Raw genomic sequence first — 27,964 nt, 5'->3', positions numbered from 1 at the left:
TTTGCCTTGCTCTTCATTAGGGATATTAAACTGTAGTTTCCTTTTTTGGTAGTGTGTTTGTCTAGCTTTGGTGTCAGGAGACTTAGATTCTCTTCACTTTTCCACAGTCTTTTTCCATTCTGTTCCTCAGACACAATAACTTTTATTGTCCTATCTTCAAGTTCTGACTATTTTTCTGCCTGCTTAAATTTGCCTTTGAACCCCCTCTAGTCAGTTTTTTATTTACTTCTTGTTCATTTTAGTTCCAGAATTTCTTTTTGGTATCTTTCTAGTTTTTTTTTTTTAAATCCCTTTATTACTATTACCATTTTATTCATTTATTGTTTTCTTGACTTTATCCACATCTTCCTTTAGTTCCTTGAGTATTTTTAATATGGTTGTTTTAAAGTCTGTTTAGTATATCTCACATCGGCTCTTTTTTAGAGACAGTTTCTGTAGATTTTTTTTTTTTCCTTTGAATGGGCTGTACTTTCCTGTTTTTTTATGCCCTGTGGTTTGGGGAGGATTGAAAATTGGACAGATTGTATTATAATAATTCTTAATGTGGGAGTGTGCATGTGTATGTAAATTCTTATATTTTATCCTTCTTGGTATTCATTTATATTCATGAATATGTTGGTGCACATTTTTTATCAAATTTTGAAGATTTTTTTACTTTCATTTCCTCATAATTTTTTTTCTGTTCTTCCCCTCCTCTAAAGACCCCAGTCAACATATATAGTATTGCTTGATACTGTCTCACAAATCATTTGGATAAATTCTATTCCTACATCTTCAAATTCACTGATCTTTGCATCATCTGTAGTATCAAATCTGTTGATAATTTCATATGATGAAATTTTCATTTCAGTTATCTTATTACTTAAGCTCTAGAATTTCCCTTTATTTTTTATTTCTTACTCTTATGTCTTCATTATATTCATGTTTTCCTTTATATCTGTTATATATATCATTTATGTTTTACATAATTTAGTATCCTTATTTATTCTGTCATCTCTTTCATTTCCATGTTTGCCATTATTGGGTAATTTCTCCTGGTTATGGGTACATTCTCCTGCTTCTTTACCTGCCTGTTAAATTTTGTTTACATGCCAGACATTGTGGTGTTACCAGACTGGATACTATATTTGCTTGCTCTTCGTGAAAGAATTTTAGACTTTTTCTAGCAGGGAGTTAAGTTAATTGAAGATTAGTTCAATCTTTTGGAGATGTGTTTTTATGCTCTTTACTGGAGGTTCTAAAGTCACTCCATTTCTAAATTATCCCCATTTTAAAGGTATGGCCCCCTGGAGTTTCTAGAGATTGCCTGTTTAATTATTGAGATCTCTACTCTCACTGGATGTAACTTAAGTGTGAGATGTCCAAACTGTCTTAGGACTTTCTGGTAATTTTTCTTTTCCTTGAAGTTGTTCTTGGCAGGCGTCATAGAGTTTTACTTACTCTGCAAGGTTACACATTGATATTTAGCCATACATGCAAGGGAACTCTGCATATTTTCCTGGCAGTCTTTTTTTTTTTTTTTTTCCAGTATAGTTCAATCCCCAGTGGAACTCTAATCCACAAATTCTAGCTGTCTTAACTTCTCCTTCATCTGATATCTTTCTCCTCATTTCAGCACAATAGCTGAGTCCCTTTTAGGTTTTCCCTCCCATTGCTACAGTCTAGTACTCACTGACAAGAAAGAAGCCTGGCTAATGGTAGAGCTTATTTCATTTGTTTGCCTTTTCTCCAAGTCCTTCGTGCTATGTTCCTTGTTGTTCATTGGCTGAATAAGTTATTTCTTTATTTTATCTAGTTTTCTACTTGTTAATGGGCAGGAAGCTAAGTTTCAACCCTATTACTCCCTCATGGCCATTGCAGAGTTCTATTCATAGGTATTTTTAATGAGAAAGGAAGAGAGATTCTTCTTTTTTTTTCTTTTTTGATTAGAAAATATGTTATATATTTTAAAATTCTCTAGTGCTACCTTTAGAGAGATTCTTATAAAAGCAGAATTTCTTGAAGGTAAACATCAGAAAAAAGAATGAGAAATGATATCACCTGAACCGTCTAGAACAAGAAATACTCAGGTCAGGTGCCTAGCTGGAAAATGGATCAGAGAAACACAGGAAGATTGTCTGGGTCCCCACTTAGTATGGCTCTGGGAACACCATAAAAGATTAATCCCTAAAGCAAAAAAAAAAATTGACATCAACTGTAAATTAGGACTGGTACTTAGTCCTTTACTGATATTTAAAAGGGAGAAAGGAACCCTAGTAAGACTTCTGACCTTGATGGTCAGAACCCTATCTGCCAAGGTGACTGAATTCAGCCTGTTCATCCCTTCCCCTGTTTTCCCCCTCTGCCTGCAGTTACGATCATGTGCCTTTTCTCATGCATGACCTTAGCCTGAGAAGAACAACCAATATCAAGGAGGTCCTGCCAAATGCCTCCCTCCGACACCCTAGCCTATTTGATTGGGATTTTCTGGCGACTCTGAATGCGGGCAAATGGTTTTCACATTCACAGGTAAGACACATTCCCCAGGTCAGAAAACCTGCATTGAATCCCTCTTTTGTAGGAGGTCATGTGCTACTCCTGGAGATAAATACACTGTGTACAGTGTAATTTTGATGCAAGTGTAAATGGTTCTACCTGAGAGGGTTGGAGAACACTTCATGCAGAGGTATCATTTGAGCTGAAAGATCATTACTAAGGGGAACCGTGGGCAGTGATGGTGGTTTGTTTCAGAGATTACAGTACACTGGAGCAAGAGGGGATATGGGAGGGGGGGAGGTGTCTGTGTGTAAGAAAGAAAAGAGAGGAAGGGAAGGAGAGAGAGAGGAGAGATATTAGGAGGAGATGGGAGATAGATTGGGAGAAGAATCAGGAAAACATCTTGAGAGGAGAGGATAGCAATGCTTAAATCACAAGTTAGAGAGTTTATAATTATCCAGAGTATTCTAAAGTGGGTAAAACAAAGGGTCAAATTTGCATGTGATAAAAGTCAAGTCTGCCTTCTCAAGCTAGGTTAAGGAAAACATAACAACTTACATTTTCCAGGTTATCACATGTCTAGGGGAAATCCATGTGACCTAGGTTTTATCAGTCAGATATACTTGTTTTGAGTGTGTGATTTTGACGATAAACATCTGAGCAGGACAGACAGCAGACATTCATATTGCTAGCACCTATGGCAGCAGAGTTGGGGGTCAGTTACCAGGTAACTGTGTAATTAGGAAAATAAATCTTAAGGTACTTTTGATTATGTACTAAGGGTGAAATGGAATTTTATTTATATTTGATGTTAATCTAGAGGACTGACTGGATCCTTTTTCATGTTAAAATAGTAGAAATTAAAGAATTATGTAAAGATAGACTTAGCCACTTCAAATTCGTTCTGTTAACTAGTGTTAATATAAGGGATAGCTGCAAGTTGATTTTTAATTACTGTGTCACCTCAGAGTACTTATTCTCATGAGTACATGGCTCATAAACGCTGTTTCCATATGTGAAAATGATGGGATCAATCTGATATTCCAGGTTTCTGTGTATATAAGACTCATCATACATGAATAACTAGACGCATACAAACTAGGGATACTTTATTAGAATGTATATATTGGATTAGTCAGCCACAGCTCGTGTTTTGGCAAATGTGTGTTCTGAATGAAAAGGCTGTTATTGTATCTAATGTTTAACGTATGGCTCATAAAAGTCTTACTTATTGCAAGTGGTAGGGTTGGATATGTTATTGTAATAAATTTTGGTGGATTTTTTTTTAGGATTAACAGTTTTATTTTAGCATATTTAGATGGTACACTTGCAGTGTTTACTTATAATAATACTCTGGCTCCTGCAGAGTATCCTGAAACCTTGGCTTCAAATATGGTTTTCTAGGAGGCTTTATTTTTAGGTTTGATTGTGGAGCTTTCTTTACTTGCATGTTGTGTAGTCATAGGTGGTCAAAGTGGTGTTGGCACACAATTTAAAAGATTTGGATATTTGGATAAATTTCCATAGCAAAGAAATGGGTTTTGTTTGTGAAAATTATTCTGTATTACTCTTCATTTGATTGATTATAATTATGAGTTGATGATGGTGGTGAATTGATTATTTTTGTTGATTGATTTGTTAGTTAATTCTTGAGATTATTTCTGAAAATTCAGTAGTTAATCTGATCAACACTGAAATAAAAATAGATATGAAAGTTCTGGGAGTTGTCCCTGGAGGCTCAGCTGAGTTGCTGTTTCTCCAGCAAAAACATTTTTATGGGGCATTTTTATATCCATTTGTGAAAGTATAGATCTCATAATTACAATGATATATAATTTTCATGCATATAAATAGAAGAATACAAGTTATATTTAGCTTGTTAATGTGGAAACAAGCAGGGTGACAAAACACACTCAAAAGCAAAGTGAGAAACCAACATGCATATAGTCAATACAACAGAAATAATGAAATTACATTGCTTGTTGGAAACAAACTTAGTACATTAATTCAGTTAATATACTCTATGATGGTAAGGCCTTCCTTTGGAGTTGTCTTCTCAATCCAAACTCATTTGTATCTCTACTGGACAAAAATCATTTTGACTTTTATCAGTTTTCTACAAGTCAACATCTAACTTTATTTTGGCCATAATCAGTAATAAATAGTAATTCAAAGAAAGGTGCATTCCCCTAAGAGTTAGATGACCCTTAGGAGTTTTCAACAAAAATAATCAATAAACAATCAATAATAAGAATAGAAAAGAGTTTTGTTTGAGCCAAACTGAGGACTAATGTGGAAGCCTGCTTCCTAGATTACTCTGAGAAGAGGTTTCTGTGAAGCATGGCTTCAAGCACAGTTTTATATCTTGTCAGAACAAAGAACATTAAATAAGTCAGGGATACATTTCTTCAAGATTTCCAAACAAACCACACAGATCAGCACATATACAGCCAGTCAGCATGGCCTTGGCACCTGGGAGGGGAGTCTTATCTAGGGAATTACAAGCATTGGTGTCCCAGGATGGGAGGCATTTAATCTTTATTTTTAATATGGACATTCTTTACTTGGGTTCATTGTGTGCTTTTCCTTAATAATTAAAGCAAATGTACAGTGCATGTTGATAGACCACAAACAGGCTGTTTTAGTTAGCATATAATTCAAGTTAAATCATGTGTAAGTCAGAATGATTTCCCTATATCTATCTCAACATGTGAAAATTTGTTTTATCAGTGTGCTTAGTAAACAGTGTATTACCATGATATTACAAGGTCCGGCTGTCAACTTTTTGCCTTATTTCTAAGTTTTGAATAATTTACATCCCCCTCTTGTGATCATAAATAACTTTTATAGACTATTTAGAGGCTGATCTCGTGATTTTGTGTTATTTGGCTTTATTAATTTCCATTGCTGCAATAAAAAGGGTCAGTTAACCCACATAAGGTTCCTGGTTGTATAATCAGGAAATCTAGAGTCAGGTCATGATGAACAGCTGCTAAGGCTATTAGTTTCTGTCTGGAGAATTTTTAGGGAATCAGGAACTTCACTTTTAATATTCTCTCTCACTCCAGAGTTCTTTTATCATTATTATTTCTAAAATAAGTTTATTTGTACCTGGTTTCATATGTGTACCTGCAAATGTGGGCAAATCCCTCCCTCCTTTCTCTGCATATCAGTGACTTTCTTACTACCTGTAATGCTGGGACAATGTACAACAACAGACACCAAGGTACAACAGCCAAGACTCCTAGGCATCAGTGTCCTTAGTCGGGACTGGGGGCTTGTCATATTGGATTGAATGAAATGTATTCTCAAATATACTCCTTCAGATATGGCATTGATTACACAGTTTGTCCAATTGTATCCCAGTGAAAAGGAGGACAAATTTTTATTCAACTTAATGCAAGTGACTACATTGCTATGAAACATAGGGACTCAGTGAAAAGTATTTGTACCTGATCTGAGGGGTGCTGAGAACAAGATGCCAAATAATTTGTACAAGTGTAACAGAAAAAAGTCCAAAGAGAATTGGTGTTCTCATATGTCCATCAGAAAATAGAATGTTAAAAAGAATACCATAAAATTCCAAAATGAATAAGCATGATTAGCTTGCCCTCATCAGTTAATTCAATCTGGCATAGTTAATGTCCTGCTATATCTAAGGTTATCAATGTGCTTCTGCAGAGTTATCTGCTCCTGCCGTAAAATTTAATCTTGGAAATTTGACTCAGTCCCCTAATATAAGATTGATTGATGTCTAATTGAGATGACAATGTCAGCTTACTCTAGGAAGCCTGTTTCCTTGAGTTTTTTCCTTGCATATCAGTAGATAAGAGAGTATCTGTACAGTCCTTTTAAACAAGATTTTGAGTTTAGCCTTTCCAATTTCTGATTTGTATCTTATAGAAATAACCTTCAGACAAACATGGGAATAAAGCAGAAACAACATGATGATTAAATTGAATATGTTTGGTTAATTTATTATAGTAAACAACAATGTCACAAAGGAGAATAAGATATTCTATTGCTAGATTATAATACGTAATTTTTTTTAATTTGGTCTGTTTTCATTAAGGGTAAGAACATATTATTGGCATTGAGAATATTAACAGCTCTCCTGGTACTTCCAATCCATTCTTTAAAATTGAAAAAATTGTCAAACTCTGAAACATTTATATTATTGTTTTACCTGCACAATATTAACTGGGAAGGTAAAGTTTCTCTTTTTATATTTTACAACTTCTACCATATTGAGGGCTTAATACATGGGCAGTTTTTATAATAGTGTTGAGCTATAGATGAAGCATGAACATTTCTACTTCTGGCCATGACAATTTACAGGTGCTAGACATGTCCTGCTGCCATAAACAACTGGAAAACCAGACAAAAGTGATGAAATAGCCATTCTCACATACTGGACAACAGTCAGTGCAGAACTATGATCCATGAGAGAAGGGAGTAGATAGGAGAGCCTTATGGTTGCCCTCATGCTCTGCCTAGAGGCACTTTCCAGCCATCACACAGCAGGAGGAATCTAAGCAAAGCATGGCAATCTTGTGGAACTGAGGAGAGAGAGATTGGATTTTGGGAATATCAAGGTGACTGGAATTTTGAGGGGTGCATTATCAGAAAGAAGAGCACTCTCTAGAGAAAGGCCTCCAGAGATCTGCGTGGGGTCTGCTTGAGTACGTAGCTGCTATCTAAGAGGCACACAAGTAGGGGGAAGCTCCACAAGGCTGGGCCAAGTACTACTAGGGAGCTTTTAGCTGAACCATTCTAAGAACTCACGTGGGTCTGGAAAATATTCAAGTTCTAACTAGACATACTGGAAGACAGACTTTTTTGGACATGTGGACCCTTCAGTAAAAACCTCAGAAAGGTCACACCTTAGTAATAGGGCTAAACAAGCCCTAGATTAAAGGCTTTTTTAGACCCACTCTAAAAAATATCAAATTGCTTTGCTAGTAACATAAACATCTGCCAAAAAAAATGTACTGCGCTTTAAGACACAACAGTATCAAATACTATTGTCCAAGGTCCAATAATAAAATTACTAGGCATACAAAGAAGTAGAAAAATATGGCTTAAAACCATGAGAAAAACTACTCATTAAAAAAAGATGCAGAAAAGACAGACCTGATAGAATTAACAGAAAGGGACTTTTCAAAAACTATTCCTAATGTATCAAGGATTTAAAGGAAAACAAGAATTAATGAAATCCCAGTCTGTCCCTTCCCACCCCCCGCCCCCTTGGCAACCACAAGTTTGTATTCTGTGTCTATGAGTCTGTTTCTGTTTTCTGTTTATGTTCTTTTTCTTTTTTTTAGATTCCACATATGAGCGATCTCATATGGTATTTTTCTTTCTCTTTCTGGCTTACTTCACTTAGAATGACATTCTCCAGGGACATCCATGTTGCTGCAAATGGTGTTATGTTGTCGGTTTTTATGGCTGAATAGTATTCCATTGTATAAATATACCACCTCTTCTTTAACCAGTCATCTGTTGATGGACATTTAGGCTGTTTTCATGTCTTGGCTATTGTAACTAGTGCTGCTATGAACATTGGGGTGCAGGTGTCTCTTTGAAGTAGGGTTCCTTCTGGACATATGCCCAGGAGCAGGATTAGTGGGTCATATGGTAAGTCTGTTCCTAGTCTTTTGAGAAATCTCCATACTGTTTTCCACAGTGGCTGCACCAAACTGCATTCCCACCAGCAATGTAGGAGGGTTCCCTTTTCTCCACAGCCTTTCCCACGTGTCATTTGTGGACTTTTGAATGATGGCGATTCTGGCTGGTGTGAGGTGATGCCTCATCATAGTTTTGATTTGCATTTCTCTGATAATTAGTGATATTGAGCATTTTTTCATGTGCCTATTGACCATTGGTATTTCTTCCTTGGAGAATTGCTTGTTTAGGTATTTTGCCCATTTTTGGATTGGGTTGTTTGTATTTTCCTTATTAAGTTGTGTGAGCTGCTTATATATTCTGGAGATCAAGCTTTTGTTGGTTTCATCTGCAAAAATTTTCTCCCATTCCGTAGGTTGTCATTTTGTTTTACTTATGGTTTCCTTTGCTGTGCAGAAGCTTGTAAGTTTCATTAGGTCCCATTTGTTTATTCTTGCTTTTATTTCTATTGCTTGGGTAGACTGTCCTAGGAGAACATTTTTGAAATGTATGTCAGATAATGTTTTGCCTATGTTTTCTTCTAGGAGGTTTATTGTGTCTTGTTTTGTGTTTAAGTCTTTGATCCATTTTGAGTTTATTTTTGTGTATGGTGTAAGGGAGTGTTCTAGCTTCATTGCTTTACATGCTGCTGTCCATTTTCCCCAACACCATTTGCTGAAGAGACTGTCTTTATTCCAATGTATATTCTTGCCTCCTTTGTTGAAGATTAGTTGACCAAAAGTTTGTGGGTTCATTTCTGGGCTCTCTATTCTGTTCCATTGGTCCATGTGTCTGTTTTTGTATCAATACCATGCTGTTTTGATTACTGTAGCTCTGTAGTATTGTCTGAAGTCTGGAAGAGTTATTCCTCGGGAATAACTCCAGAAAGGCTGGACTCTTTCTTTTTCTTCAGTAATGCTTTGGCAATTCTAGGTCTTTTGTGGTTCCGTACAAATTTTATTATGATTTGTTCTAGTTCTGTGAAATATGTCCTGGGTAATTTGATAGGGATTGCATTAAATCTGTAGATTGCCTTGTTTGTAGTTTTCTCTCCTCCCTTCCACTAAAAATTTATCAATTTTATTGATCTGTCAGAGACAGTATTTGGTTTCATTGATTGTGGCTCAAATCTTTATTATTTTATTTCTTTTGTTGCTTTGGATTTGATTTTATGTTTTTTCCAGTTTGCTAAAGTGAAATTTTAGGTTACTTTAAGTCTTTTTTTCTTCCATTATAAACATTGAATACAATACATTTACCTCTAAACACTGCTTCAGCTGCATGTTGTAGATTTTGATATGTTGCATTTTAATTTTTATTTAGTTCAAAATACTTTTAAATTTCCTTGAGCCTTATTCCTTAACCACATGGGTTATTTCAGTTTTTTCACATTTTTAAATGTTTGAGGATTTTTCAGTTATCTTATTGATTTCTAGTTTAATTCTGTTCTGGTCTGATTGCATACTTTGTATTTCTTTTCTTTCATACATATGAAGGTTCATTTTGTGGTTCAGAATATGGCCTGTTTTACTTTCCCAAGTGCACATGAGGGGAATATGTATTCTACCATCAGATGAGTTCAACAAACAGCAAATAAGCATATGAAAAGATTTTCAGTATCATTGGTCATTAGGGAAATGCAAGTTAAAACTACAATGTAATATCCCTATCCATTCATTAGAATGGCTAAAATCAAAGAAACTGACAGTAGCAAAAGCTGACATTCCTCAGGAATGAAGACAGAAGGAAACGTGGAACTTTAAGATTGAAGAAATAGTAACAGATATGGTAAACACGAGGTTGAATAGGATAGACTACTTTTCTTCCCTTAATTTGAAAAAAAATGTATGACTGTTAAAAGTGAAAATTATAACATTTCTTACGAGGTTTTCCATGTATGTAGATGTAATATATAATTACTATAACATAACAGGGAAAGGAGGAAGCTATAGGGACCTATAAAGCGGTAAGAATTCTACATTTTACTTTAAGTGTTAAACTGTTGACTCTAGATGGATGGTGAAAGTTCAGAGTAGGAAGATAGTTTGTAAGCTTTATTGCAACCATGATAAAGTATTACAAGGATATATAGCCAAATTATAGTTTTATATATAAATATATAATATGTATGATAAGTTAAAATGGCATGCTAAAAGAAATTTAAATAACCCAAAAGAAGGCAGGAAAGGAGAACAGAGGAACAGAAATAGAAGGGACAAGCAGAAAAAAAAATCATAAATTGCAATACTTAAATGCAACCATATTAATAATTACATTAAAAGCAAATAGACAACATCAGTTTTAAAACTGATGGAATCTGAGTGGATTGAAAAAACACTCAACTTTATACATCTGTAAGAAGCCCGTTTCAACTATAACCTGTATATTATTTTTAATCTGTTTTATAGGTTAAAGGTAAAATAATGCAAAACATTATACCATACAGACACTAATCAAATGAAATCTGAAATGGCTATATTAATATCTGGCAGTGTGAACTTCACAACAAGGAAAATTATTAGTGATAAAGAGGGACCTTACATAATTGTAAAAGGGTCAATTCATCAAGAACACATAAAAATCCTAAAAGTGTATGCAATGAATAATACAACTTCAAATTATATAAAGAAAATCTGATGGAAGTTAAAGAAGAAATAAAAAACTCCACAACTATACATTTCAATACTCTTTTTACAGAAATTGAAGAACAAATAGACAGAAAAGAAACCCAAATTTATAGAAGGTAGACTGTGTTCTGGGTCATGAAACAAATCTATAAAATTTAAAAGAATAGATTTGTACCAAGTGTGTTCTCTGGCCAAAATGGAATTAAACTAGATATCATTAACAGAAAGATACCTAGAAAATTCCCAAACATTTTCTTTTCTTTTTTTCCTTTTTTTAACTGTATAAATTTGACATGCTGTGTAAATTTAATGTGTGTATCCTGTTACTTTGATACATTTATATATTATAATATGGTTGCTATTGTAATGATATTTATCACATAACATACTTACAGTATGATAATATTGTCAGCCTTCAATTTACTATAGGTTAGATCTCTATGGCTTATTTAGTACTTGTTACAAGATTGAACCCTTAAACACCATCAATCTTTTTTCTGTTTATTTCAGCATGCATAGTTTTTATGTATTTATCTATTTACCTGTTATTTTTATTTTTATTATTTTTTAATTGAAGTATAGTCGGTTGACAATGTGTTAGTTTCTGATGTACAGCATAGTGATTCAGTTATGCATCTCTATATATTCCTTTTCATATTCTTTTTCATTGTAGAATATTACAAGATATTGAATATAGTTCCCTGTGCTATATGGTAGGACCTTTGTTATTTATCTATTTTATATATAGTAGTTAGTATCTGCAAATCCCAAACTCCTAATTTATCCCTCTGCCCTCCCCTTTCCATCTTGGTAACCATAATTTTATTCTCTATGTCTGTGAGTCTGTTTCTGTTTTGTAAGTAAGTTCATTTGTGTCATTTTTCAGATTCCACATATGAGTGATACCATATGGTGTTTTACTTTCTCTCTTGGTTCCTTTTTTATGTCTGTAATTGTGGGAAATCTTTTCTGTTAGTCTTTAAGTTGTTCTCATAGATGGTCTGCCAATGGTGCGCCCATCAGAGGAGGTAAACTCAGGGTTTTTCTGCTCTGCCATCTTGGCCACACCTCTGATTGTCCTATTTCTCAACCAGTTGATATATTGGATCATCCAGTGGCCCTTCTACTTTTAATTTCTCTAAGCATAGGCATAGAAAACTGAGAACCTTTTAGTATTGGTTTTACTTAAGTAACAAGCTGTTTTTGTGGAGAACTTAAGTTTGTCTTGATTTCTAGCTTGTTACTTACTAGGGCTTTATGAAAATGTTCAGCCACAGGTTATAGATCATCTAAATTGTCATTGTCCCATTCCAGCTTATTTTCTGAGTATGTGTCCTTTATGAAATATTTTAAAATAAGGCTGGATTTACTTAAGCTATTTGATTACTCCATATCATTCTTAAAACTAGAACCTAGTTTTAAACTCTCCTTGAGTCTCCTTGAGAAAAATAGTGGGAAAGGGCCACTTGCTAAGGATGTCTAGGGAAGGAGAAGAAAATGAGAATAGGATTTTAACAGGTGGATATGGCCAGGAAGACAAATGAGCACTGGAGCTGGGATTGAATCCAATTCAGTCTGAAGCCAAAGCTTACTTTCTTTCCATTACACAAAACTAGAACAGTGAGAGAACATGTGGGAAGCCCATGCAACTGAAATGGATTGTATTACCCTGAGTTATAGAAAAAAAAAAGAAGAGTTAGAAAGGAAGTTCAAGACAAGAACAGGAAGGACCTTCAGTGCGAATACGACAGGCTCTATGATTTAGAATAAATGATTCCAAGTACCATAATTACCTCTGGAGATGACATTTAATTTCTCTCTTTGAAACTTTTATCTCAGGACCAGTATTTCAGAGGACCTGGTGGGTTGAATAGTAATGGACCAACATGGACGTAGCGCTGGGTGTGGGGATAAAGAGCAGGAGAATTGGAAGATGCTTTTGATAGGAGCCAATGTTTTCTCTAATGTACTTATTTTTAGATCAAACCATTTTACCATATGAAACCCCTATCAGAGGCTGATAAAGAAAAAGCAGGAAATCAGAAGATTCCAAAATTAACTGATTTATTGGAACTTGCACAAAAGGAAAAAAAATTGGTGATATTTGATCTTAATAGCCCTGTACCAAAACATCCTGCCAGAAAAGAATTTGTCCGCCTTGTAGTAAACGTGATCCTTGCCTCTGGAATTGAGCAACATCTGGTATGTCTATCTCAATGTTTATGGTAGAGGTTGGGAGATAGGTAGCATGTCCCAGGGGCATAGCAGTTGAACCTGATCTGTCTTTTAGCTCTTCCCAGGGATCCTTAAATAATTTTGCTACCTATAGAAATGGAGTTAGTTTCTTATACAGCTACATGTGGCAATCAAAGAGTGACCCAGTTAAACTTCTATCAGTGGGGAAAAACATTGAGACTGTTTGCTGTTCCAAACCAAATGAAATGTCATCACTCTGTTAAAAGAGCTTGTGTGTAATGACTGTATGATGTGACCTGTACCATTACCAACACAGAGCTATTAGAAAGTGCTAAGGCTTTGAAGATCAGCTTTTATTAATGATATAGAAAGAACATCTGGTTCTTATTTGGGCAGAGATTTGTTCATCATGTTTTCTTTGCATTTGGGCAGTCAGTTATTCCAAATCTTTTGAATTCTAAGCATATGAAGGAAAGCTATGAGTGAAATGAGGATATGTCTTTTTGCAAATAGAAATGTTTCCATAGATGAATCATAATAGCATATTCTGTTGGCAGGAAATGACCCCTCAAAGATAATTTTTAGTATCATAAGCCAGAGGGGATGTTTATGATTTCCACCTTTCATCCACACCTTCCAGCTCCTCATCCACTTTGGCTAGTGTGGTGACAATGATGGAGCCTTGGTCCCATGATGTTAACTGGGAAAACTCAGCTCCAGAACAACCCTGGTGAAAGTCCCATTATAATAAGAGTTCATTAGTCAATATCAGGCCCGGTTGACACCAAGGGCTAGAATCTCTCTACTCCATGTGGACTGTTAACCTGTGCTGGAATGGGGCTGTACCCATTCTACTTGGGGCTATTTGTATCTTGACTGCTGATTATCCACTGAAAGACATCCTGTTTCTCCTTACAGATTGTTTGGTTACCAGGTTTTGATAGGAAATATGTCAGGAGCACAGCTCCTGGTTTTCAGCATGTGGGCCGGTTATTCACCATTGAACGTCTTACAAAAGAAAATATCAGTAGAATAAATGTTGACTACAAGAGGCTGTTCTACAACGGGCTGAGGTAAGTGTTTGACCACACCTTTCTTGGTATGTGTTACCTTACTTGCACAAAATCTATATTCTAACCAAGTTGCTTAGGTCCCTGCTCCCATCTCAGGATTTCTGTATGGCTGTTTTTTTTGGAATTGCCTATTTTCCTCTTCTTACCCTTTCCTCCCTCTCTGCCAACACACATTTATCAAGATAGACCTTGTTCTTGGAACATATTTTTCAGTCCCTTCTCCCTTATGCTCCAGTCTCTCATCATTCATCGCACTTCTCTGTATACTTGGTGTTTTTGTTTTTATATAATGTGGTCATCAAAAAGTTGTTGATTTCCTCTGTCATTACCAGATAGATAACAGTACTTCATAAATAGCTTTGTGATCCAGATATCTAGATCTCTTATGGGAATAATTAAGAACGTAACTAAATCATTATTTAAAAAAAATTGAAACAGCCAAGTATGAGAAGAAACTAAAATGACTAAATACCACATTTATAAATATAGAATTAGAGATATATTTTCAGAATTAAAAGCCCCTGGGAATAAAATGGTAACTTTTTCAAACTTAATTGTTATTAATCACTGCTTATGTTAATCCCTAGGCCCTTTCTATTAGGTTTTAAAATAATTTTTTTGGACAATTTTAAATGCTTCATAGTTTCCTTGGACATACAGATGTAGCTATAGTTATAGGTATAACTATATAGATGTAGATATAATTGTAGATATGTATCACAAATCTCCTTAGGCTAATAAAACTTCCCCTAGATACCTTTCTGTATCTCAAGCCATGAACTAGGGTGTTTGATGCACCTGTGTACTTTTCCTGCCTCTTTGGTCATGGTGAAATTGATCATAAAATATGTCCTTTTTCTTTCAGCATTAGAAAATTATATATGTTTTACCTCTGTTTCCCAGTCAGATGATTTCTCTTTGCCCAACTTCTCTATTTTGAGAAGTTGTCTCCTTTTACTATTTTCAAATGGGGAATGGCTTTAAGATGATTTCTTTCTATCATAATCATAATTTAGATTGATCTAGTAGTTGAAATTAATTATAATAGCTTCCATTTATTGAGCTTTTATTATGTGTCAAGTAATTGGTAGACCACAGGCTCATTTTCAAATCCTGGCCTGCCTATCAGCCAGGTGGTGACTACACTTAGGACTTGGACAAGTTTCTAATCATAAGTTTTCTCATTTGTAAATTGAGGGTAATAAAAAGTTGATGAAATGATTACATGATTAAATAAGATAGTTCATATATGCACATAGAAAAATGCTGGGCAAATGTAGGAACATGACAGATGTTAGCTGCTGTTTTATTATCACAGTCCTCACATGCTGTGCCCTAGAAATTACTGTCATCCTCATTTTGCAAATGAGGAAACTTGCCTATAAAGAGGAAAAGTTCAGGGATGTTAGTTAATTTACCAAAGTTGATACAGTTGGTCAGTAGGAAATCATGCTGAGATGAAATATAGGCCTGACAGACTCCAGAGTATATTCTTTCACTAGTAATTCTTTAAAGTCATTCCCTGGTCATAGTTATGTGGGCATAGTTTCAACTGGTATCAGACTTAAGAGGGATTATCCTATTAGAAAATCAAGCAGTTTAATGTAGCTCAGCAAACATTTACTGAGTAGTAATATATACATGTACCATGCTAGTTTTATGTGAAAAGTCAACACAAGCAAGGCATCATCCTTTTTCTTAAGGAAATCATATATTCTAGTGAGGAGAATAAGGATTTTTACCATATAACTATACTTACAAGGTTGATCATGATAATTCATGAGCCAGACTTCAAGTGATTCCCCTCAAGTACAACTAAACTAAGAAATTAATCAGTTGTACCTTAAGTTAGTTGTGTACTGTTTGTGATCAGAATATTTGTAATTATGTTAACATTTCCAGTACATTCTCTGTGGTCAGTGCTCACTTTATCAGATAACTGTCACAAGACATTGCGACCTTGCCACTTTGACTGAGAATGCTTTAAAGATGGTATTTTAACCAAGATTATATGAATACAAAGATGTCCTCTCATTTATTTCTGAGGTGAGAATTTTTAAGTGTTTTTAAAATTTTTTAATCTTAAAAACTAGTTTACTGAAGTAAAATTCACATAAAATTAACCATTTTAAAATAAACAATTCAGTGGCATTTAGTATATTCAGTGTTGTAAAACTGTCACCTCTAGTTCCAGTACGTTATGGTACTGAAAATTTTTATTTTCCCTCTTTTTCTTGGTCGGTCGTGCTAGAGGTTTATGAATTTTATTAACCATTCCAAAACACCAAATTTTGGCTTTGTTATCTTTATTCTGTTGCACATCTGCTTTCCTATCTCACTGATTGCAATTTTTTTAACTTTTTTTTATTGAGTTATAGTCATTTTACAATGTTGTGTCAAATTGCAGTGTAGAGCACAATTTTTCAGTTATACATGAACATACATATATTCATTGTCACATTTTTTTCTCTGTGAGCTACCACAAGATCTTGTATATATTTCGCTGTGCTATACAGTATAATCTTGTTTATCTATTCTGCATACGTCTGTCATTATCTACAAATTTTGAGATCCCAGTCTGTCCCTTCCCACCCTCCGCCCCCTTGGCAACCACAAGTTTGTATTCTATATCTGTGAGTCTGTTTCTGTTTTGTATCTATGTTCTTTTTTAAGATTCCACATGTGAGCGATATCATATGGTATTTTTCTTTCTCTTTCTGGCTTACTGCTGTTATATTTATTATTTTCTTCTATTTCCTTTAGGTTTAATTAGCTCTTTTATTAGGTTCTTTTTTTTAACATTTTTAATGGATTTATAATCATTTTACAATTTTATGTCAAATTCCAGTGTTCAGCACAATTTTTCAGTCATACATGGACATATGTACACACTCATTGTCATATTTTTTTCCTCTGTGAGCTACCATAAGATTTTGTGTATATTTCCCTGTGCTATACAGTATAATCTTGTTTATCTATTCTACAATTTTGAAATCCCAGTCTATCCCTTCCCACCCTCCGCCCCCCTGGCAATCACAAGTCTGTATTCTCTATGAGTCTATTTCTGTTCTGTATTTACACTTTGTTTTTGTTTTTGTTTTTTAGATTGCACATATGAGCGATCTCATATGGTATTTTTCTTTCTCTTTCTGGCTTACTTCACTTAGAATGACATTCTCTAGGAGCATCCATGTTGCTGCAAATGGCGTTACGTTGTTGGTTTTTATGGCTGAGTAGTATTCCATTGTATAAATATACCACCTCTTCTTTATCCAGTCACCTGTTGATGGACATTTAGGCTGTTTCCATGTTTTGGCTATTGTAAATAGTGCTGCTATGAACATTGGGGTGCAGGTGTCATCCTGAAGTAGGGTTCCTTCTGGATACAAGCCCAGGAGTGGGATTCCTGGGTCATACGGTAAGTCTATTCCTAGTCTTTTGAGGGATCTCCACACTGTTTTCCATAGTAGCTGCACCAAACTGCATTCCCATCAGCAGTGTAGGAGGGTTCCCCTTTCTCCACAGCCTCTCCAGCATTTGTCATTTGTGGATTTTTGAATGACGGCCATTCTGGCTGGTGTGAGGTGATACCTCATTGTAGTTTTGATTTGCATTTCTCTGATAATTAGTGATATTGAGCATTTTTTCATGTGCCTTTTGATCATTTGTATGTCTTCCATGGAGAATTGCTTGTTTAGGTCTTTTGCCCATTTTTGGATTGGGTTGTTTATTTTTTTCTTATTGAGTCGTATGAGCTGTTTATATATTCTGGAGATCAAGCCTTTGTTGGTTTCATCTGCAAAAATTTTCTCTCATTCCATAGGTTGTCTTCTTGTTTTACTTCTGGTTTCCTTTGCTGTGCAGAAGCTTGTAAGTTTCATTAGGTCCCATTTGTTTATTCTTGCTTTTATTTCTATTGCTTGGGTAGACTGTCCTAGGAGAACATTTTTGAAATGTATGTCAGATAATGTTTTGCCTATGTTTTCCTCTAGGAGGTTTATTGTATCTTGTCTTATGTTTAAGTCTTTGATCCATTTTGAGTTTATTTTTGTGTATGGTGTAAGGGAGTGTTCTAGCTTCATTGCTTTACATGCTGCTGTCCAGTTTTCCCAACACCATTTGCTGAAGAGACTGTCTTTATTCCAATGTATATTCTTGCCTCCTTTGTTGAAGATTAGTTGACCAAAAGTTTGTGGGTTCATTTCTGGGCTCTCTATTCTGTTCCATTGGTCCGTATGTCTGTTTTTTTTTTTTTTTTTTTACCAATACCATGCTGTCTTGATGACTGTAGCTCTATAGTATTGTCTGAAGTCTGGGAGAGTTATTCCTCCAGCCTCTTTCTTTTTCTTCAGTAATGCTTTGGCGATTCTAGGTCTTTGATGGTTCCATATAAATTTTATTATGATTTGTTCTAGTTCTGTGAAATATGTCCTGGGTAATTTGATAGGGATTGCATTAAATCTGTAGATTGCCTTGGGCAGTGTGACCATTTTAACAATACTGATTCTTCCAATCCAAGAGCATGGGATATCTTTCCATTTTTTAAAGTCTTCTTTAATTTCCTTCATCAATGGTTTATAGTTTTCTGTGTATAATTCTTTCACCCTCTTGGTTAGATTTATTCCCAGGTATTTTATTACTTTGGGTGCTATTTTAAAGGGGATTGTTTCTTTACTTTCTTCTTCTGTTGATTCATCGTTAGTGTAAAGAAATGCAACTGATTTTTGAACGTTAATTTTGTAACCTGCTACCTTGCTGAATTCTTCAATCAGCTCTGGTAGTTTTTGTGTGGACCTTTTAGGGTTTTCTATATATAGTAACATGTCGGCATATAGTGACACTTTTACCTCTTCTTTTCCAATTTAGATCCCTTTGATTTCTCTCTCTTGCCTGATTGCTGTGGCTAGGACTTCCAGGACTGTGTTGAATAGGAGTGGTGATAGTGGGCATCCTTGTCTTGCCCCAGATTTTAGTGGGAAGCTTTTGAGTTTTTCACCGTTGAGTACTATGCTGGCTGTAGGTTTGTCATATATAGCTTTTATTATGTCAAGATATGTTCCCTCTATACCCACTTTGGCGAGAGTTATCATAAATGGGTGTTGAATTTTATCAAATGCTTTTTCTGCATCAGTTGAGATGATCATGTGGTTTTTGTCCTTTCTCTTGTTGATGTGATGTATTACAGTGATTGAGTTGCGTATGTTGAACCACCCTTGTGTCCCTGGGATGAACCCCACTTGGTCATGATGTATAATCTTTTTTATGTGTTGTTGGATTCTGTTTGCTAATATTTTGGTGAGGATTTTGGCGTCTATGTTCATCAGTGATATTGGCTTATAATTCTCTTTTTTTGTAGTGTCTTTGCCTGGTTTTTTTATCAGGGTGATGATGGCTTCATAGAATGAGTTTGGGAGTATTCCCTCCTTTTCAATCGTCTGGAAGAGTTTGAGAAGGACTGGTATGAGTTCTTCTTTGTATGTTTGGTAGAATTCCCTGGTGAAGCCGTCCGGTCCTGGACTTTTATTTGTAGGGAGGTTTTTAATTGCTATTTCTATTTCCTTTCTAGTGATCGGATTGTTCAAGTGGTCAGTTTCTTCTTGATTCAGTTTTGGTGGACAGTATGTTTCCAGAAACTTGTCCATCTCCTCTAGGTTATCCAGTTTGGTTCCATATAGTTTTTCATAATATTCTCGTATGATATACTATATTTCTATTTTATTTGTTGTAATTGTAATTTCTCCATTTTCCTTTCTTATTTTGGTAATTTCTGCTCTCTCTCTTTTCTTCTTTATGACTTTTGCCAGAGGTTTGTCGATTTTATTTACTTTTTCAAAAAACCAGCTTTTGGTTTGGTTGATTTTTTTCTATGGTCTTGTTGATCTCTATTGTATTTATTTCCTCCCTGATCTTTATTATTTTCTTCCTTCTGCTGCCTTTTGGGGCTTTTTCTTCTTCTTTTTCTAATTCATTCAGGTGGTGGGTTAAATTGTTTATTTGAGATTGTTCTTCTTTTTTGAGGAAGGCCTGTATCACTATAAACTTCCCTCTTAGCACTGCCTTTGCTGTGTCCCATAGATTTTGAGTGGTTGTGCTTTCATTGTCATTTGTCTCAAGGTATTTTTTAATTTCAGCTTTGATTTCCTCATTGACCCATTGTTTTTTCAATAACGTATTGTTTAATCTCCATGCTTTCCTTTTTTTCTCCTTTGTTTCTCTGTTGTTGATTTCCAGTTTCATGGCATTGTGGTCAGTAAAGATTCTTGAGATAATTTCTATCTTCTTAAAATTGTTGAGGTTTCTTTTGTGCCCAAGTACATGATCGATCCTGGAAAATGTTCCATGTGCACTTGAAAAGAATGTATATCCTATTTTTGGGGGGTGTAATGCTCTGAAAATATCCATCAAATCTAGTTTTTCTATTGTATTATTTAATTTCTTTGTTGCCTTGTTTATTTTCTGTCTGGAAGATCTGTCTAGTGATGTTAATGCAGTGTTAAAATCTCCAACTATGATTGTATTCCCATCAGTATCCCTCTTTATCTCTGTTAGTAATTACTTAGGTCCTCCTATACTGGGTGCGTATATATTAACGAGTGTAATATCCTTATCTTGTATCACTCCTTTAATCATTATAAAATGTCCTTCTTTATCTTTCTTTATGGCCTCTGTTTTAAAGTCTATTTTGTCTGAAATCAGTACTGCAACACCTGCTTTTTTGGCTTTTCCATTTGCATGGAATATCCTTTTCCATCCTTTCACTCTCAATCTGTATGTGTCCTTCTCCTTAAAGTGGGTCTTTTGTATGCAGCATATTGAAGGTTCTTGCTTTATTATCCAGTCTGCCACTCTGTGTCTTTTGACTGGGGCATTTAGTCCATTAACCTTTACAGTAATTAATGATAGATGTGTGTTTATTGCCATTTTGAACTTATCTTTGCAGTTGAATTGGTATATCCTGTTTGTTCGTTTCTTCTTCCTTTTGTGGTTTGGTAATTTTCCTTTGTATTATCATGGATTTTATTTAATTTTTGTGACTCCCTTGTAAGTTTTTGGCTTGTGGTTACCCTTTTTCGTAAATCTATTAGCCCATTACTATAACTGTTTTTATTAAACTGATAGTAACATGATCTCAAACCCATCCTACCATTAAAAAAATTTAAAAAAGAAAGAAAATAATATATTCTATATTTCCCTGCCTCCCTCTCCCACTCTCAGTGATTTGTGTGTCTTCTTTTATAATTTCGTGTTTATTTTATTTGTAATTCATGAGTTACCACCTTTCCAGTTGTGAGTTTCTCATTTCTGTAGCATCCTGCTGCTTTTCTATTTAGAATAGACCTTTCAATATTTCTTTTAGCATGCATTTAGTGTTGCTAAACTCCTGAAGCTTTTTCTTGTCTGTGAAATTCTTTATTTCTCCTTCTATCCTAAAGGATAGCCTTGCTGGATAAAGGATCCTAGGCTGCATCTTTTTTTTCTTTCAGGACTTCGAATATATCTTGCCACTCCCTTCTGGCCTGTAGTGTTTGTGTAGAGAAATCAGCTGAGAGCCTTATGGGGGTTCCCTTGTAACTTACTCTTTGCTTTTCTCTTGCTGCCTTTAGAATCATTTCTTTATCCTTGACTCAGGCCGTCTTGATTATGATATGTCTTGGTGTGGGTCTATTTGGGTTCTTCCTGTTTGGGACCCTCTGAGCTTCCTGTCCTTGGATATCTGATTCCTTCTTTAAGTTTGGGAAGTTTTCAGTCATGATTTCTTCAAAAACCTTTTCAATCCCCTTTGATCTTTCTTCCCCTTCTGGGACCCCTATTATGCGAAGATTGGGATGCTTTATATTATCCCATAGGTCCCTTATGCTATTTTCATTATTTTTTATTTGCTTCTCTTGTAGCTCCTCTGATTGGGTGCTTTCTATTGTCCTGTCTTCTAGGTCACTAATTCGTTCCTCTGCATTATCTAGTCGGCTTTGCACAGCTATTAGATCATTCCTCATCTCAGTCAATGAGTTTACCCATTCTACTTGGCTCTTCTTTATAGCTTCAGTTTCATTTTTGACATATTTTATATCTCTAAACACTATCTCTTTTAATTCCTTCAGCACTTTGATCACTCCTTTTTTGAAATCTTGATCTAGTAGGCTATCGATATGTATTTCATTGATCTTTCTTTCAGGGGATTTCTCTTGTTCTTTTAATTGGGAATGGTTTCTCTGCTTCATCTTGCTCATATCTCTCTGGCATTGTGGTTTATGGAGTATCAGTTATCTATTTTGGTCCTTAAGGAGTTTATCTATCTAATGCCTATTTAGGAATAAGACTTAGGAAAAAAAGAAAAAATAAGAGCGAGAGAGAAAGAATTTTGAAAGAAGGGAGAAAAAAGGTTTGAAAACAGTGTATAATGAATAATAGAAGAGCAAGGTGAAGCAGAAAATCAATCAGGCTGAGACGTCCTTTTAAAACCTTTAAAAAAAAAGGGGGGGGGGGAGATGAATAGATGTATTTGAAACCTGTGTCTAATCAATAACAGGACATCAAAACCCAAGAGAAATAGAAATGAATTAAGAAGTAAAAATTAAGAGGGTAATAGAAAATAGAACAGGTAAAAACAGATTTAAAAAGGGGGGCGGGGGCCCAGTGTCGGTGTTCTCCTGGAGTCTGTGTGCTTTTAATGTGAAGTCTTTCTGTCTTCGTCCTGTTTTGGAAGCTCAGCTTGCTGTTTCCAGAGGCCCTCCATTGGCGCCCTCTTCTGTGCTGCTCCCAGTGTCTGTCGGCAAGCAGATCGCGCCTCCTCCCAACACTGGGTCAGGTGCAGCTCTCCTTTGCTGTGGGCGGCTGAGCCGGGTCACTGTCCCTCCCGATGCCACAGTCAGATGTTGCAGACTGGCCAGGTAGGAGGGCGGGTCGCGCCCCCTCCCAGCACTGCGGTCAGGGGCTGTGTTCCTGCCGGAAAGGCTGGGGTCCGCCCTCCCTCTCCCGCGCCGCTGGTAGCTCCGCTGCTCTGTGCAGCTGCGCGCTCCGCCTGGGGTAGGCGCTCCGCAGGTGGGTGTGGGGAAGAACGAGGGATAGCCTTGCCCCTGCTCCTGGCCAAAACCCAGCTCCTTGTTTGTCTTGGTGAAGCAAGTTCTCTGAGGGACCAGGGTGGAAGGATCCTATCTGCCTCGGGCTGTAGACAAGTCTCCGTCTGGCCTTTGAGGCTGCTAAGCCCTTCGGTGCGGATGCAGGTTTCGCCCCACCCCCGCCTGGGTGCTAAGCGCCGGAGGATATGGCGGCTGTGCCTAAGCCCCGCCTCCCTTCCCCCAGAAAGCCTTCCGTGGGTTTTCAGAGATGGGGGTATGCACCCTTATCCCCAGGGCACATGTTGTTTTATGGAGGGCCCAGGTTGTTCTGCCCTGTACACCCACAGCCACGGCGCGCAGCCCCCTGCAGTCCCCTGGGGCTGCCTCCGTGCAGCCGCCCCCCTCCTACGCCGGGCCTGGGCAGCCTGGCCCTGCCCACAGCTGCCTGCCCGTGTCTCAGGCTGGGTGTCCCGGGGACCCTCTGTGCCCGTTTTAGTTCTGTCGGTCAAGGGCTGCTCTATACAGATCCGAGCCTGGGAGTTGGAGAGGGGGAGACCCAGCGAACCAGCGCCAGTCCTCCTTTGCTGCTCCCTCCCCGCGGGACCCTTCCTGCTCTGCTTTGCCTTTTGTTCTTTCTTTTTCCCTTTTCTCCTATCAGATTTTTGGCGTCTTTATCTTTTGAAGAAAGTGATGTTCTTTCGGAGTTCCGCAGGTGCTCTGGTTGGCTGAGTGGGTCTGTGGATGTGAGTCTTGGTGCATTTGTGCACCAAGAGGGAGAGGGTGAGCTACGAGCGTCCTTCTGCTCTGCCATCTTCTCAGCAGTCTCTTATTAGGTTCTTTAGGTAGAAAATTAGGTGATTGATTCTAGGTCTTCTTTTCTAACATGAACATTTAAAGCAATAAATTTCTCTTCAAGCATTACTTTAATTGCATTCCATAAATAATTTAGATATATTGTCTTGTTATCCAGTTCAAAATATTTAAGTTTTTCTTATTTCCCATTTGACTCATGAATTACTTAGAAGTGTGTTGCTAACTTTTTTAAATTATGAGGACTTTCCATCTGTCCTTCATGTTACTGACTTCTGATTCAAATTCATTGTAACCAGAGAACAATTCTGTATGATTTCAATACTTTAAATGTATTTAAACTTGTCTTATGACCCACTACATCATTTATCTTGGTGAACTTCCCCTGTCCACCTAAAAATGATATGCTCTCTTCACTTGTTGGGTGTGGTATTCTATAAATATCAGTTAATTTAGATTGGTTGACAGTCTTTTTAAACTTTTTATACTTAATTTTCCTCTACTTTTTCTACTGAATGAACACATAGCATTACGTTGCAAGTCACTCACACACATCAGAAAACTTACTACTGTGAAGCTTTATTGTTAATTTTAAAAATACAGCAGGCAGTCAAGAGGATCAGACAAAGCAAGGAGAGGTCAGAGACATGGATTTCAGCTTTGCATGTGGTTTCCTTTATTGGACACATACTCTATGGCCCACAGTAGGAGATAAGGCCTACAAGTGAGTTTTTGCAGGGTTATTTGCATTTGAATTATAAACATCTCTATTTAATACTCCCAGGGAATTGTGTAGCTTATGTGAGCTTCTCCAGGGACCCATACCTTATAAATCCACATTTTATATTTATTTACAAAATATGTAATAAAGAAATACTCAACCAGGAACATCCTTTTAGAACACGTTCTATATATAAGGTCTCTCTTCCTAATACATATTATTATTCTTTTTAGCAAAGATACAGCCATCATGTTGAAAATGAGATTAGACCAGGTCTTCTGCCTTATTTTTTTCTGGGAGCAACCTCCCAAGTCAAAGACAAATTAAGGGCTTATGCCTCATCTGTCATTTATGGAGAAGGGGGTGTTATTATCTCCAACTATGATTGCGTATTTCTCCCTTTAGCTCTGTTTATTGTTGTTATTGTTGTGGTTGTTTGGCTTCTTGTATTTTAAACACTTTTGTTAGGTGCATTTGCTTTTAGAATTGTTAGGTCTTCTTGATAAATCTACCCTTTCATTATGAAATAGCCATTGTGTCTGGTTATAATTCTCATCTAAAGATTACTTTTATTAAGATTGCTACATTGGCTTTCTTATAATTACTGTTTGACCAAAAGTTTGTGGGTTCATTTCTGGGCTCTCTATTCTATTCCATTGGTCTACATGTCTGAACATAATTGTTTAACCAAGAGTTCGTATTTTATTCAGATTTCCCTCTCTTTAAAAATGTTTTAATTATGTTAAAATACACATAAAATTTACTTTTGCAATAATTTTTATGTATACAACTTTGTGGTTTTAATATACATTCATTACATCATGCAGCAATTGCTACTGTCCATCTACCTGACTTTTTCCATCATGTAAACTCAAATTCTATCCTCGTTAAACAATGGACCACCATTAGTTCTCTTCCCCCAGACTCTGGCAACCACCACTCTACTTTCTATCTTTGTGATTTTGATTCATGTAAGTGGAATCATATGGTATTTGTCCTTTTGCAACTGACTTATTACACTTGTGATGAAGTCCTCAAGGTTCATCTATGTTGAATCCATCCATTGCAGAATTTCATTCTTTTTTAAGGCTGAATAAAAACCCACTGTATGTATGTACCACAATTTGCTTATCCATTCATTGGACGATGGACCCCTGTGTTGCTTCCACATTTTATTGTGAATAGTACTGCCATGAACATGGTATACAAATATCTCTTCAACATCCTCATTTCAGTTCTTTTGGGTACATACTAGGAAGTGCATTTGATGGATTATGTGGTAATTCCATTTTTAATTTTTTGAGGAACCACCATATTGTTTTCCACAGCAGCTGTAAAAACAGGCCACAAATGTTCCAATTTCTCCGTGTTAACACATCCTTATTGATTTCTGGTTTTTTGATATAGCCATCCTAATGGATTGGTATTAGTTCTTCTAGGAATATTTGATGAAATTCACCAGTAAAGTTATTGGGTCCAGGAATTCTCTCTTTTTTTTTTGAAGAGTTTTGTTAATGATTCAGTCTTCCTGTTCATTATAGGTCTATTCACATTTTCTAATTCTTTTTGATTTAGTCTTGGTAGGTTTCTTGTTTCTAGGAATTTGTCCATTTCATCAGGTTATCCAATTTTTTGGGATACAGTTGCTCATAGTTCTTCCTTATAATCCTTTTATTTCTGTTAAATTGGTAATAATGTGCCCACTTTCATTTCTCATTTCAGAAATTTGACCAAAAAAAACAGAAAGAAATTTGAGTCTTTTTTCTTTTTTAAATTAGTACATCTAGCTAAAAGCTTACCAATTTTATTGATATTTTCAGATAACTAACTTTTGGTTTCTTTGATTTTTCTCTGGTTTTCTGTTCTTTGTTTATGTCTGCTCTAATCTGTTTTATTTTCTTCCTTTTGCTATGTTGGGTCAGTTTGTTCTTCTTCTTCTAGTTCATTAAGTTGTTGTTTTGAGGTCTCTCTTGATTTTTAAATATATAGCTATGCATTTCCCCCTAGCACTTTTGTTGCATCCCGTGAGTTTTGGTGTTTTTGTTTTCATTCACATAGAGGTATTTTCTCATTTCCCTTGTGATTTCTTTTTTGATCCATTGGTTGCTTGAAAGTATGTTGTTTAAGTTCCACAAATATGTGAATTTTTCCAGTTTTCCTTCTATTATTGACTTCTAAAACTTTATCTTGTTGTGGTTGGATAGAATACTTTGTATGATATCTATCTTTTTAAATCTATTGAGACTTAATTTGTGGCCTAACATATAGTCTATCCTGGGAATTGTCATATGTACACTTGAGAAAAACGTGCATACTGTTGGGCTGAGTGTTCTGTGTATGTGTTAGATACAGTTAGTTTCTTGTGCTGATTAAGTCCCATTTCCCTACTTATCTTCCAGTTGTTCTCTTCATTGTTGAGTAGGATATTAAAATCTCCAACTATTATTTTACAGCTTCAGTTCTGTCAGTATTTGTAAATTTTCCTGGTCTGTCTTTAGGCACATGTTTATAATTATCGTATCTTCTTGCTATATTGAAACTTTTATTAATACATAATCTCCTTTGTCACTTGTAAATTTTTAAAGATTTATGTAATGCCTATTTTGTTTGATATTAGTATAGCCACCCCTTCTCTTTTTGGTTACTATTTGTGTGGAATAACTTTTCTATCCTTTCACTTCCAATCTGTGTGTTAATTTGGATTTAAAATGAGTCTCTCATAAACAGCATAAAGTTGAGTTATCTGTTTTTATCCATTCTGCCAGTCTCTGGCTTTTGATTGGAGAGTTTAATCTATTTACACTGAAAATAATTAGTAATAAGGGGGGATTATTGTCATGTTGTTACTTGGTAAATATTTGTTATTTTGTCTCTCACATCTGTTATTTTACTTTGTTATTTCTATATTTACAGCTTTTTCGTCCCTTATTTCATTCATCTTCTTTTGTGTTTAGTTGTTTCTTATAGTGAAACATTTAAATCCTTTTCTCATTTCTTTTTGTATATATTCTATATCTGATTTCTTTGTGATTACCATAGGAGTTACATTTACCATTCAAAAGTTATGACACTGTGATTGAATTTATACCAGCTTAAATTCAATAATATGCAATAACTCTGCTCCTAGACAGCTTCATTCCTTTCCCTTTTGGTTGTTGATGTCAGAACATTACATATTTATGCAATATGTGCCCCAAAATATAAACTAATAATTCTTTTAAATGCAAATAGTTTCTTAAATTATGTAGAAAACATGAAGTGATAAGCCAAAGTTATAATAATACTAGCTTCTGGTGATTGAAGCAACAGCCTTTCACAAATATGGTGGCTGTTTCCCTTTTA

At 35.8% G+C, this 27,964-nt stretch overlaps 1 protein-coding gene across 9 annotated transcripts in view; it reads left to right on the top strand.

Moving 5' to 3' along the window:
- Window positions 1-27,964, top strand: part of LOC102505856 (glycerophosphodiester phosphodiesterase domain-containing protein 4) — a 104,378-nt gene that overhangs the window by 63,434 nt on the left and 12,980 nt on the right. For all 9 annotated transcript variants that reach the window (XM_032489490.1, XM_032489491.1, XM_032489486.1 and 6 more), the window contains 3 exons: window positions 2,352-2,508; window positions 12,747-12,968; window positions 13,881-14,035. In XM_032489490.1, the coding sequence (XP_032345381.1) occupies window positions 2,352-2,508; window positions 12,747-12,968; window positions 13,881-14,035 (534 nt within the window). The remainder of the gene's footprint in view (window positions 1-2,351; window positions 2,509-12,746; window positions 12,969-13,880; window positions 14,036-27,964) is intronic.

Source organism: Camelus ferus, chromosome 10 (assembly GCF_009834535.1).
Source record: "Camelus ferus isolate YT-003-E chromosome 10, BCGSAC_Cfer_1.0, whole genome shotgun sequence".
Taxonomy (NCBI): domain Eukaryota; kingdom Metazoa; phylum Chordata; class Mammalia; order Artiodactyla; family Camelidae; genus Camelus; species Camelus ferus.
This window is presented reverse-complemented; position numbering and strand designations above follow the sequence as displayed.